The following is a 14,974-nucleotide window of genomic DNA, read 5'->3' on the forward strand; positions in this document are numbered from 1 at the left end:
AGCTCTCACTAACATCTTCTAAACCTTCACGTTCTGATTTTTTTCTCTTAGTAATTTTACACTGCCTCTGCTGTTTGATCATTAACCTCAGACAAAGACAAATACAAATATTTTATTACACAAGCAGAACTTAAACATCCAAATAATACAAAACTGCAGAGATGCTCAGATAAAAAACAAAACCTGCTGCAAGAATCCATATAAACAAACAGGAAGTGCCGCGGGCAGGTAGTTGATGATCGATCATTAGTGAGGTCATCGATGACACTAATGACCATCAGGAAGTGTCCCGCTGTCTGGTCCTGTGTGCCCTCAGCGGTCTGGAATGCAAACAGAACATGTTCATTATGTTTGACCTTAAAGAGAAAAACCATTCAACCTGTGGAGTCGCGTGTACAGCCCACAGGGCCAGGTGGCCCACAGGTTTCTTACATGCTACCACAATTTCCCACAATTTCATGTAACTTTAGAGGATTGTTGTAACTTCTGGCTCTTTTTATTACCATGCATCCACATATTCAAACCACTAAAGGTTATTTAAAAGGGCAGAGGGAGATGCAGGATGCTGAAAGGAAAGACTGCTCACAGCAGTTTTACAGGAAGTTTGTTTTGGTATCAAAACCATCAAACTCCTAGATGAATACCGAACCAATAATAAACTAAACAAGAAAACATAATTAATATAAGAAAATAATATTGAGTAATACATTAAAAAGATGAAATATTGAGTCAGTTAAAAACCAGTTAATATTTTCTGCTTTTTATGTGACATTTTTATCTCGGTGTCTATCTGCTGTGTTCTGCTATCATCGTGATGAGTCTCTGTTCTCACCTGGTGGCAGGTGGTTCTTTCCTCCGGCAATCAGTTCCAAAGAAGAAGGACGGCCAATCCTAGTGTGAGGACCAGAATCGGCTGACCAGTCCTCGAGACCTGAGAGAGGTCACACAGAGGTCACACAGAGGTCACACAGAGGTCACACATATTTATATTTGAAGTTTGTGACACAGACACATTTTTAAAATATTTATTCTTTTGTTATTTGTTGTATTTTCATTCTTTTTTCATTCTCTGTATTGTGAAGCACTTTTGTGAAATTCGTGAAAAGCGCTATATAAATAAATTTTACTTACTTACTTTTTTTTTAAACTTTTATTTAACCAGGAAGATCCCATTGAGATCAAAAACCTCTTTTGTTTCTGTGTCTCACAGTTATAGAAATTACTCAATTAAACACAGGCAGCAACAACACACATGCAAAAATAAATGGAAAATAAAATGATAAAATAAAAATCAAACAAAAATTTAAAAATTCAGTTAAAATGACAGTCAGTCTAATTGAAACAGTTGCATGTTATTGACTTGGCCTCAAGGATTCTTAGTTTAGATTTAAAAGCACTTAATGTAATGAATTCAGCCTTTTCTGCAACGACTGTATCGACTGTAAAGTGCGTGTATTTAAAATATTAACTGTAAAAAACAATCTTTTAAAACTTTAAACTTGTCCTCCGACCAACAGCCAGCTGAGCAACATTTGTCTGCAGTTTATACAGAGAAATAAAAACAGTGTTTAAAAAGACTCATTGCTGACCCCTCGTGGTGAAGCGTGAAGAGAATTGCAGGCAGATAGTCAAAGGAGCTTGGAAAGAAAAGCGTCTGGACTTCTTTAAGTTGCTTGAAGACGTTTCACCTCTCATCCGAGAAGCTTCTTCAGTTCTAAGGTCAAATGGTGGAGAGTCCCAGATATAAACCCAGTGGAAGTTTACCCCCAAAGAGGGACAAAGGACCCCCTGATGATCCTCTACCTAATCACATGAGCCGAGGTGTGAAAATGGATGTGGGTCACAATCAGCCAGGGTTTCGGGTGAGCTCATTGTGAAACCTGGCTCCACCCTATCATGTGATTTCCTGAGGTCAGATGGCCCAGGATGTGAGTGGGCGTTAAGGCGTCTGGGGAGGGATCTCAAAACTGGATTATAGATGGCAGAGAGTTGGTGTCGTAAACCCCCGCCTCTGTTCAAAGATGGTCGCTCACAGTGGACATAGATGCTTCTTTCACTCCTCTTTCAAACCATCTGTCCTCTCTGTCCAAAATGTGAACATTGGACAGAGAGGACAGATAGAACCAGCTGTTTAAAACAGGCGTGTCCAACTCCAGGCCTCGAGGGCCGGTGTCCTGCAGGTTTTAGATCTCACCCTGGGTCAACACACCTGAATCGCATGATTAGTTCATTACAAGGCCTCTGGATAACTTCAGCACATGTTGAGGAGGTCATATAGCCCTCTGCATCGGCTGTGATGGATCAAGGACACATTTAAAACCTGCAGGACACCGGCCCTCGAGGCCTGGAGGTCCCACTCCTGATTTAAAAAGTAGATATTGTTCCAATTTCCATCTTTTTATTCTTGGCCAGATTCACTGTTCACAATATTATTGTATTATTTTTTTGCAGCTCAGTTCATCCTCTCATAAACAAAAGATTTAAACTACTCTTAGTGTGGCTTCTGTGCTTGACATGACCATATAACGAGACTGGTTCTCCATAGTAGGAGGATCTGAAAAAAATCTGTGTGAAACTGAGTGTTTCTGAAGCCTGAGACTCACAGTGATTGTACGTTTCAGGTTATGTTTCATTGTGAACATTGATTTAAATGAAATACTATGATTCTGTCCTTTCCCAAAACATGTGAACACCAAGGAAGGAACAAATAAAAATGTAATTTCTCACCGTATTCCTGGGATTATACACTTTATTTTCGGGAACCTCATTTGGGATGATCATGGTAGCGGAGACTTCATTGTCCTCTGCGCTGTTTGTGGCGTTATGAGCCATGGTCACTAAGAACACAGACACAGGAAGCACAGATAGGGCTGTCAGTACTGCAAAGTGCTACTTCTGTTGTTAACAGTCGCTATGCTGTGTGGCTCCTGTGCTGTTACCGTAGTAGTAGTCAAAGGTGGCATTGTAGTCATAGTCGTCATCGTATTCAGGTGTTGGTGTTGGCGTGTAGTTATCATCTTGAAGACTTCCTGTATTTCCTGTGGAGGTAAATAAAGAAGAAACATCAACGTGTTGAAAGATGGATTTAAGGGAAAGAGTCTTTTTTTTCAGTGTATGTATGTATGGCATAAAACGTAGCATACAAATAAGTGAAATGTTAGCATAAAACGCGTGGTCCGGATGAGCTGCTGAAGTTCAAACTGTGGTTGTTGGTGTCAGACAGGCTGGTCTCAGTATTTCAGACAATGACACGAGTCCCAATTCATGTCTCGCCATGCTTGCTGTTTTATTTTGAAAGTCTCTTGTTTCCACGTTCAGTGTCTTTAGTTTTGCTCCCGTGTGGTGTCATGTTCATTGGTGCCAGCTGTGTTTCCCAGGTGTTTCCACTTCCCTCATTCTCTCCTGTGTATTTAAGTCCTCAGTCTCTTATTTCACGCTAAAGTTTGCATGTGCTTGTTTAGTTTCTGTTCTAGTTTTCATGCTTGGTTATGCCCCTGCCCTGTTTTGTATTCATGCATTCAGCCTAATAAACTGCTCGCTTTTTGTTATACTTAGTTTCTTCTCTTCTGCGTCTGCGTGGCAGGAAGCATGGATTTATCCTGCTTTGAGATGCTGAGGGTGTAATCGCGTGTTGGACGTGATGAAGCTTTTCTCTGTTGCAGACACACATCCTCATTTTATTATGAAAAGAAAATCTAAGTGACTGAGAGCGGGGACTTCAAAACTCCTGTATAAAAGAAGAAAACTGAGGTTTACCAAAATCCCCTCTCTCATTTTGTTTTGTTATCTAATATCTACATTTAAGTGGATGTGAGTACCGACAGTCCTGCTCATATACCAACGAGACGGTGACTAAAAATCACTTGAGAGTTAATGATTTGCAGCTGAGATTGCACTCCGATTACACGCTCGGGGTTAGACTCGGGGGACTTGGCGGTAATGTGATCACCTTCCTGTGGTTGTATTTTTAGACCTCGTTTACCAGAACAATCGGCCACTTCTGGTTTAACCGTCTGTTACGCACATTTTTAAAGACCTGATCATGAAAGAAATGATCATCAACAAAGCAAATATTATATTCCCTTCATGTTCACTTCTCTGTGTTCATAATACAAGACCGAAACATTAAGAACTACAATTCAGCCTTTTTCTTTAACCTTATGGGAATTACAGAGACATTTCCATTTATATTTAGTCTCTAAACTAAGAAGGACAATTTTGTCCAGAATTTATTTTTATAATATTTTATAAAAGATATAAAATTCTAGGATGTATTAGGAAGAACCGTCATCTAGTTATTTAGGTTTGGAAGATGGCTTTAAGGGAAACAGTTTCCCTCCAGTAAACTGGGGTAAAACTATCCTTCAAACAAAGTTTTACCAAAGGTTGACACATTCAGGAGGAAAGCTGGAAAATAAAATGGTTAGAGAGCAAAGGATGGACGGATACTGAAATGACAAACTGAAGAACTGCAAGAATAAATAGTAGTTTATAAAGTTCTGGAATGAATAAATCTGAGAAAAAAAACCTGCTTTCTAGTTTTCATGGTAATATTTTGAATATCAACAACAGTTGGTGCAAAATGTTATCCAGGAAAAAACAGAAAAACACTTTTATTGTAGGACAATTAATGAATTCAGTTGACACCATGAGCGCAACAGCAGACACTCTGAGAGTGAAAGTGTTCAAAACAGACATTTCCTCATCAGGCTGTGAAAATGTGCCGCAGCACGCTGGATGAACGAGCGCTTCGACTCATTCTGACAGCTTGGCTCAGAGACTCGCCTCCCTCGGTGAACTTGCATGTTTAGATAAGAACGAGGACTCAAACGCTCCTCCTCCACGGGCGTTACCATATGGACTGAGACGTGTCGGGACCCGCAGAGTGAACTCAGGAACTCAAAAGAGCATTTACCATCAGCTTAATGAAGTCAAAGCTCACTCCATTAATGTTCTTTTAGGAATCCTGAGAGGTTGGCCTTTAAATACTTAAACTTTTTAATTATTTATGTAAAAAGGTCACGTATTTGGGGCGGGGGGGCTAAAACTTGAAAAACTTGAAGCTGGAGGACTGATTCTTGTCTACTTGCATCCACAATCTTTGCAGATCGTTGAATATGTCGGTCTGTCAGCAGGTGATATATCTCCCATCTCCGTCCTCACCAACTCGCAGGTCCCAGCAGTTTGGGAAACTCTTGCTAACTGTGTTTAACACAGTTGTGGAAGTGCAGATCTGCATGTCCACATGTTTTAAAGTCAAAATTATAAAACTGGTCCGTGCATTACTTCTAGTGTTCAGCTCCTCATCAGTCTATTTGACTCACTTTTAGTTTATTCACCAAATCTTGCTTAGGGTCACAAAAACATGAAGGCTTAGCGTTAGCTACACGCTAAGGTGGCAGGGTGTTGGTGCAACGGGTGGAGAGTGTGGACCTGATCTTCTCAGACACACTGGGGGGGTTTGGAGTTTGCGTGACCCATCGGTGCCCTGCAGGCTGTGCGGGAGATTACAGAATTACCACCATGAAATGTAACAAAGCAAACGTGTTGGTAACTGTTTCTGTGCTATTTGATGCTTTGATCTGTTCGCCAGACTCCAGCTCTTGTTTATACGTCATAAGCAACTAAAGTTACTGTTAATTCACTGGTTGTGACAGCTTGCTGGTTCGTGATCATGAAATGTCTCATCTGTTCGTATTACTGGACATGAAGACTCATGTTGCACACATTTTGATCTTTGTGTTTTGATGGTATCGTTGACAGACTGTGAAAGCAGAGACTTTCTGTCTGATCTCATCCAGGAGACAAAGTTTCACAATTCAGCTTGAAAAAATTCACTGGAGGGCAAAAATGAATCAACCTGCAGCTTGCTTACAGTTGGATGCACTCCGACTAACTCCCTTCATTATCTGAAAACACTAAACTAATGGAGACATCGAAAAGGTTCAGATGAAACCCAGATAAAGCTTTTCCCATCTTTACCCTCAAGGCTAAGCTAAGTTAATCATATCCTGGATCCATTCATTAGTTTTAAGTTTTAGCTAATTTTTTTCTTTTACTTGTTTGTCTTAGACACAGTATACTAGTCAGATACTTATATGTGGAGATATAACATGTTTAAAACAAGGTATGGCCTCCTCAAGATGTACTGCAGGCAGTCACCCTCCTGCACGTGGACAGCATGGTTTGCTTTCGAGGAATCGCTCTCCATTTCTGGATGAGTGCAGCCTATAGGTGTGTGATGGTAATGGGCTGTGGCTGAATCTCATATCGCATCAACCCAGTGAGTCTCAGGCATGTTTAATAGGAGATATATCAGGTTTAAATACTGACCATTGGAGTGTGTGAGTGTATGCTCCTGATCCAGAAAGGCCTGTGTTGCTGTGGCAGTGTGCTGATTATAGATGGTCCACCAAAGCATGGTGGCACTCATCATGCCTGTTGTCTATAATGTGAACCAACGCTACAAAGTCCACAGTGGAGTGTTAGAAAACAAATTACCAGTCACTCCATTGACTAACATCAACAATCACTGCTATGCAGATGATACTCGACGGCCTCTCCTGCCTCACTGATGTAGATACTGTACTGTATGTATTCAAATGTCCTCCACCTCAGTTCCAGCTTCAGTTTCAGCTTCTCTAACAAAGTCCGTCGGTACATCGCCCTCCTCGGCAGTAACAACGTCCTCAATTATCCAGGTAAGTAAATCTCCAAAAGTTGATTCTGTTCATCTGGACGTCACTTGAATGAGTGACAGATGGTTCTCCCACTGAAATCGCGACGTCCAGATGAACCGAATCAACATTTGGAGACCTGCTAAGAACCCCGTTATCATCTTTGGTAACAGACGCTTATTTAAAGAACAAAAAGGAAGAATTACATCTGAATTTTGCATCTTACATCTCAAACTCATTCAGTCTTTTTGCCTTCACCTCCGAAAAATTGCAAAAATCAAACCTGGAACTTACTGTCAGTGTTCCTGTGACTCATCCTCCACAACTGGTCTCTAATTGGTGCAGAATCCAGCAGCCCGGCTGCTAACTAAAACTAGCCAGTGCTCACATATTTATCTTATTCTTGCATCCCTTCACTGGTTTGCAGTGAAACACATACAGTTCTAAACTGACAGTTTCATTTGATATTTGTGTTCAAATATCTATACTTGAATTTAATGTTCAGCTTCTTCGTAATATTATTAAACTGGGTCATTTGGTACCGGGCCACGAGAGAAATTTATGGTTTTCAGGGTTTTTATTGTTAGCTCAGTTTCCCTGGGCCTTTTCCCGTGTTGTAGTTGTGTGTCTTATTTTGAAAGGTTGGAGACCGCTGATCTAAGAGATCAAAAAATGTGCTAAGAAATTAATTTAAAACAAAGATTGAAAACATATTTTAAAAGATTTTGCTCAGTGCACATACAGAAGATTTCTCCGTACAGGTTTGACGGGCAGTTCAAATATCTATGGATGTTTTCACAACTGACAGGAAGCCGGGTACTGTATGAGACGGAGCGGCGGATTGCTGCAGAGATAGAGTTCAACTTTCCATTTGCACATCAGTGTGTGCACGAACCCTCATGAGCTTTGGGAGGGACTGAAAAAATGAAGTCACACATGAGTGGCTAACATGAGCTTCCCTTGTGCAGAGGTCAGGCTCATCCTGAAGCTATGACCATATTTAAAAGAACATGCTTGGAGTGTACCACTTTCCAGCTAATCATTGGGACAGTTCAGTCTGTTTAAGTTGTTAAGTCAACAGCAGTACCCACTGACAGTCACACCACGTGCACCCAAGCTGATATTCCACCTTCTCAAATTACTGCAACTACCCCTGAGTGGAAACCCCTTAGAGATGAGGTGAGGACCTGCAAAGGGAGGTTGGCGTGGAGAAGCAGCTTCTTTGAGTCCCAAGCAGTCATTTGAGATCAGGAAGCCTCCTGGGTGCTTTTTGCCCTGAATATTTTCTCATAGAAGATTTCAGTATAGAATCAGAAGTCGCTGGAGAGACTGCAGATCTTGTCTGGCCTGAGATGGCTTTGGTTCCCCGGGGGAAACTAAAAATTCTTTGCTAGGAGGCAGGATGTCTGAGATAGTCTGCTGGCACTGTGACTTTACGCTTTCTACATTTAAAATAATTTTTTTCCTCTGGGTCATTACTGTTAGAGCTGCTGGTTCTGGGCCCAAGGTCAGTCCCTGAAGCTGAGACAAAGCAAGTGGAAGAGAATCATCTGGATTCAGGGCTGAGCCATGCGTACGATTGGAATTCATGAAATATAATTTAGAAAGGAAAATAAAGGAAAGGCTCATTTTAGCTCTATGACTGCTGTCACATCGTGTGTGTTTAAGTGTGGAGCTTTTTGAGTCACTGCTTTATCCACAGGAGCCAGGTCAAAGGACCAGACGCTTGTTTAGAGAACAAAAAGAAGAATTACAGCAGTTTCAGCTCTCTGGGCCTCACCATCTAACCACTGGAGACTTTTAGAGGAGTGATCGGTTTAATGATGCAGCTAATAACGACCCTCAGGAGAAATCTAACTTATGACAAGAAGACAAAATTATGCTGAGATTTATTTATTTGTTTGTTTGTTTGTTTGAAAATCCACTTCATGAGAAAATAAAGATTTGTTCCATGACGTGAATTTCTCATGTCTGATTATAATCCGAAAACAGACTAACTACTGTCAAAATGAGTGTAGTGGAAGAAAAGGTCCTAACACACTCTACTGATGACACCACCAATCAGAAAGCGCTTCCTTCATGGCTTCTTTGCCATGGCAACATGTGGTGCGTTGGACAAAATGTGTGCTGCAGACATGAAATACACTTCCTATTGAAAAACACGAGTTACGTGCTGACTATCAACCCGAGGAGCAACACAGTAAAAGTCCCAACACGCCTGAGGGACCACACACTCAGCAACCTTCACTCCTCAGGCGAAGACGCGACCATGAAAGCAAACAGGTCTGACAAGAGCTTCATCACATAGCCCCAAACTCATCCACCCTCTTATTTAACACCTTTGCAACATTCATATCATTTTATTTTTAATAATAAGACAAAGTTACATAAATAAAGTTACTTTTAATTCAAATGTAATTTTTTAACTTGAATGTTTAAGTCTTCAACAAAATGATAATAATAAAGTGTAAGGAGAGGTGATGTCATATCGGAGGGGTGTGGTTAGGGTTATGTACAGCGATAAAGCTGTCATCACTACATTTCCTGGAAAATAACCCACAACATGGTGGCAGAGACACAACTTTACTCTTAATCTGAAGAATGTATCAAATCAACTAAAGTGGGCGGATCTTTGAAATGACCTGATTTTCCTTTATTATTAACTAAACGCTGATGTGATTATTTTGACCCAAGAGCTGGTCTTTAATCTTTGACACCATCACAAATGCACACAGTGACAGGTAAGGACATGTAAGAGCTGCAGGAGGCTTTTTACAGCATGATAACCTGTACCTGAAATAAAGCAACACACCTGTCAGCAGTTAAAGCTGGGGCCGACTCCCTGCATGAATATTACATTTTAGCTCGTTTATCTGTGCTCTGCTTTCTTAAAACCTCCTTTAAACTGAAGATATTTACAACACAGAGACTGGAACTAGTTTAGGTCAAAGGTCGCGGGTCACTTACCACGGCAGGACGGCACTACCAGAGCGAGCCAGAGAGAGATGGAGAGCAACACGTTCATTCTGGACGAGAGACACAAACTTTCTGAGAGAAAGAGAGAGCGTGAGAGACAGCCAGAGGGAGGAGGTGTGTCCTCAAACACACTCACCGAAAAGTAAATTCTTCCCAGCAGAGAGAATTTTGTAACGAGTCCTGACGTGGTGGGTCAGACTCAGTCTGCATTCACACTGGTTTGTCTCTCCACAGATGGACACTGTGGGGTTTATTAAAGTGGATCTAAAACAAAAACAAACACGTCCTCATAGAGCAGTATGTAACCAGCTTGTTTTAGCCCCTGTCCATTTAAGGGACTCAGCCCACTTTCTTCTAATTGGAAGGCTGTGAGGAAGCCCACAGAGGGGCAGCACCAAGTGCATATGAGCCATTCTTAAACTGTAAATCTTCCAGGCAACATAATTACTCATTGTTGATGCAAATGGAACTTTTCAGATGCGCCTGCACATGTTTACGCTTGAATCTCATCAGGAATATGAGAGTGTACAGCTTAAAGATCCACAGGTTACCTGCTTACTATCGGACAAAGTGTGGATTAAGTCCTTCAGTCACAAGCTGTGTATAAACAAAGCCCATCATACTGAGTGAAGCAAGAAACTGTGCATAAAAGAAAAAATGCAGCCACCTTGATGTCATCTATTGTTTTGTGGACTTGGGTTTTGAAATGTCAGCTTTAGTGATTTGGCAGGATGCAACCAGCTAATGCTAGCTTACTTAGTTAGCAAGCTGCATCCAGAAACTGTATGCATGCAATGCAAACACACTTGATAGCTGACACTAAGTGCAAAGTAACAGACCAATGAAATACTAGAATTTCACTGATTAAAATTGGAGCTCAGACATATTAATGCAAATAGCAGCCATGCTATTTGGGCTTTTGGAGCCAGCCTCAAGTGGCCACTCGGGGAACTGCAGTTGTTGCTGCTTTGTGTTGGTTGGTTGGTAGGCTTGGCCTGCAGGTACGAAACATTGATGTAGCCAAGATAAATTACCTTCCTGCCGTCAAAGCATCTATCTTTGACACCTCTATCATATCTCACTGCATCACTGATTTATCTGGAGCACAAGTCTTGATACAAACTTAAACTGAAAGTTAATTTAGTACAAAGCAAATCCTGACATGCAGAGAGAGAGAGTGTGTGTCATCAGCAGAGTTTTTCCAACATCTCAGTTTTACAGAACCAGACATGCAAACTCACTGTGTTCACTTTTTAAAATGTTTTTAATAACAAAAATGAATGTATCTGTACTGTACATGTAGACAAAAACAAAGAAAACTCCCCCATAAATCACACCTCTGTCACAGGGTAAGTACATGAGCTCATCTTATTCCCATGCAAACAGGAGTATTTGTTTAAAATAAAACACCAAAATTATACTTTCTCTTTTCAGGTATCCTTAAAAGAGAAAAATCGGAAGAGTTTTTGGGCACACCTGATGCCACATGAGGCGCTTATAGGGATAATAGGAGGTGTCCAAAGTGATCAGGAGCTAAAAGGAGCAAAGATCTGGCTCCAGTTAGCTCCTCTTCCTCTTACCATGTGAGTCTTTCAGGCAGAACCTAGTTGGCAGCACTTTGAGGTCAGACGTTAAAGACGTAGGCGCTTCTGTTACAGTGAGAGTGAGTTGGAGTTTGGGGGCATTCTGCACTCTGAGCTTTGTCTACAGCTGTACACCTGAGTGCCATGAGGCTCATCTGTGTGTAAGAGCAGCAAACTGTCCACACTTTGATGTACACATTTTGTATGACGTCAGGAAATTGTTGCCACAAAATAATCAATTTTTTGAGTCATTTCCACAGTCAAACATTAGAGTTGACATCATCATGTTGTCAAGTTCATTCATTTAAATTTGTTTCTTCTATTTAGAAAGACAGTAGAAGATATCAAACACATTCATATTTTTGGAGGCTTTTCTAATTGTTTGAATGTTTTCCATTCATTTCTATTTAAATATATTCGATGAGGGGGCTGCAACTCGCCACAACTTAAAGTTGGGAAATTATCCAATTAATTTTGAAACTATGTATAAAAATGTTTGTACCTTCCAAACAGTTAATGCAAAAAAAAAAGTTGAATAAAAGCTGAAAGTTTTTTTTTAATGATGGTGATTTAAAATCTGTTGGTGAACAAAACTACAAAACCTGTCTGGCCAACAGATGCTGGACCATTCACACCAACTGAACCAAGAAATCCCTTTAAAACCTTTGATGACTGCATATTTACATAAATTATACTTATTTTGATTGTATATCTTTATAATGAAGCCGTACAACCACGTAAATGTGAAACAATCTGATGACCATCAAACCATCTACCACCTTATTGTGTATATCATGTCATCATTACAAGAAACACCTAAAGAAACCCAGAACTGTCTCAGTAACCTCCTGCTGAGAAACACACTGCAGGATATTCCATTATACGGGACTAACTGGTAATGAGTTAATTACCAGTTAATGAGGTCTGGTGTTGAAATCCGTTCTTCTTTCATAAATGAGGCAATTTACTGAATTTTATGTGTGCTACAGCGCCTTCTGCTGGAGCTACTACTGTAATCACATTACTGGATTTAGTACTGCGGCACTTTAAGATACTGTGTTACAGGTAAATGTGATGATGTTATTTGAGCTAAATATGTTCTTTAAGCATCTGCATGATGGATGGATCCTTTACATGCTGTTTGCTCAACAATCGCCTGACCCCAGTTCATGCAGTCTTCTAATTGGAAAACTGTGAGGAACAAGAATGCGATTGTAAGAAGAAAAACGATCCACCACATGAGATCAACGCACCTGAGAAGACGCTCACACAAAGCCTGCAGTGAGAAACTCCTGTAGCCACAGACATGTTCGAGCAGAGGGTAAGTCGACTCCAACCAAGCAGCCGGCGCTCGATTCACTGCTCGTTCCTGCAGCCGTAGGTGTGAATGAGTAATGGTTAGCTCTGACTGCTGACCTGTCTGGGATGAATCTCACTTTGCAGCTGGTGTAGGCTCTTATAAATATCCTGATCTTGTTTTAATAGTCAAATAGAGATTATGCTTATTTACTGTGTTTCATTGCTCTATAACGTCTTTAGGGTTGTCACAGCACATCATCACTATCTCTCTCTCTCCCTTTCCTCCTCTTCTGTCACACCAACCCTGCCTTCACTGCCTCTGTGCCTTTTGTTTTTACCCAGCAGTGACGAGCATCACCTGTGGTAGTTGTTGCTAACCTTCACCAGTCCATTGATGATCCTCATACTTGTTTGGCACTGAATGCCCTGCCCCATCCATCTGCATTTGGCACGAGCACGAGGAGTCTCATTTAAACATGGTTGCACTCCTGTCAGAGTTTGACTTGAACAAAGAGCTGCAGATGAGTCACTTGGCTCAAAGTTTCTTATCCTGAAAGCTTTCATCCATGTTTATCTTCTAATTAATCCAAACACAAAATAGGTCTGAACCACACTGTGCACTCCTTCATGCTTCTGTAGCCACGGAGCTAAGAATCATTGTATTCATTTAATCTTAGTTTCATTTCATTTATCCCTTTAGCGTTCCAGTCAACCAAATGGTAGAGCACATTTTCACTGACATTCACCTACCTTGTTGAGTCTTTGGTTTTTCATCTGTAATGCCAAAGAAATCCACCAGAAGGCGCTGTGAATGGAAACTGTTGGCTCTTCTCTCCCAACCAGGGAGTCAGAAACAAAAAACCATCCAACATATTTTGAGGGTATTTGATGAAACTAAGGTAGGAAGATATAATTTTTTGATATATGGCAGTTAGAAGACTTATTAAACAGATATATGTCACTTGACAGCATGAAAAAAGTGAAATTAAATGTTTAATCATTTTTTTAAAAAGTGGTGAACCAAACGGTTGATTTGTCCCTTTATGGTGCCAATGCTAACATAACCTAAATGTTATTAAAATTGATTATTTGCCATTTTGTTTATCCATTGCTATTGATAAATCACATTAAGTGTTAGCAAAGCAAGAATATGCTGAAAGAATTTCCTCAGTAAGTCTTTTTTGTAACTTTCTGAGTTAATATTAGTAAATATGGTAAAAAACAAAAAAAAACAAAAATGACATGTGGAAATCACAAATATCACAACTGATTAGCTTTTGACCAAATTACAGTAGCTGGTAAATTAATATTACTAAGTATTACTAAGAAATTATAATTTGATGTTGAACAAGTGCTATATGGACGCTAAACAATTATATGGCTAAAAATCACATGGTCCTGTGGCATGACACTCATGACACCATCCACCTTCAACCACAGTGTGTTTGAGTTCATGGTTTTATGGCACTCTCCACCAGTATATTGCCAACAAACCAGATGAGTGGGGCTTTAAATTGTTCACCTGGCATCATCCACGACTTGCTGCTGTGTCAGGAGGATCTACATTCTTCAATGCTCCCCTGAGTGAAAAGGAACACAAGCTCCCTTTAAGGGGCCAAAGCTGTAAAAAAAAAAAAACACTTTGCAAACCCATAAAAGAACCTCAGCTCTTCACAAGTTTCAGCTTGGTCCAGAACTTGGGGGTCAGGTGCATTGGTACTGTATGACCAAACTGCACCGGTGGAGCTCCCCTGATGGCAGACAAAGACCTGATGAAGAAGGGCCATGGAGCCTGTGATTACAGGTCTGATGAAGGTCTGATTGCAATAAAATGGTTTGACAAGAAATGTGTCAACCTCCTAAACAAGGCCTGTGGGGTTCATGGTTCTTTCATCGGTCAAAAGGTGGAGCAAAGAGTCCAATGCAAAGATCACCATCCCATGCCCATCACTCATCCCTGTGTATAATTATCATATGGGAGGAATTAAACTTTCTGGTATGCTATTACACCTGTATAAGACAAGTTATAAGTTACAAGTTAAGGAGATGGCATATCCCACTGTTCGGATACATCCTTGACTTGAATACCTGGTCTACAAGAGGGACTGTGCCCTGCTGGACCAGAAACTAATGGCTCTCAAAAGGTTTCCGCCTGGCTGTGTCTGAACCAAGTTAACAAGCCAGCATCTAGAGTTGGACAACCATGATCCAGCTCTTAAAGACCGCAGAATCAATGCTACACCCTAAGACCCCAAAGACAGAAACCACAAGCAGATGTGATTGATTTGCACTTTTTATTTTATTTTTTAAAAACAAAACTGATTTTGCAGAGTAGCATTCAATCAGAAGTGGCCTGAATGTGAGTGTTTTGTGCTGCAGCACATTTTTCACATTTGCAGATGAAAACTATGTATTTTGTTGTTTGATAGAATACTTTCC

At 40.6% G+C, this 14,974-nt stretch overlaps 1 protein-coding gene across 1 annotated transcript; it reads right to left on the reverse strand.

Annotated features, from left to right (window-relative positions):
- Positions 1–98: 98 nt before the first annotated feature.
- LOC308405292 (uncharacterized protein) lies at positions 99–9,756 on the reverse strand. The gene is made up of 5 exons (XM_080895816.1): positions 9,645–9,756; positions 2,940–3,038; positions 2,728–2,837; positions 833–931; positions 99–320 (listed from the first exon to the last, which is right to left on the reverse strand). Exons 1-4 carry the CDS (start codon positions 9,700–9,702, stop codon positions 863–865), a joined length of 336 nt encoding a protein of 111 aa, XP_080751942.1. The 5' UTR covers positions 9,703–9,756; the 3' UTR covers positions 99–320; positions 833–862.
- Positions 9,757–14,974: the final 5,218 nt, after the last annotated feature.

The sequence above is a fragment of the Rhamphochromis sp. 'chilingali' genome, assembly GCF_963969265.1.
Source record: "Rhamphochromis sp. 'chilingali' genome assembly, chromosome: 11".
Lineage (NCBI taxonomy): Eukaryota > Metazoa > Chordata > Actinopteri > Cichliformes > Cichlidae > Rhamphochromis > Rhamphochromis sp. 'chilingali'.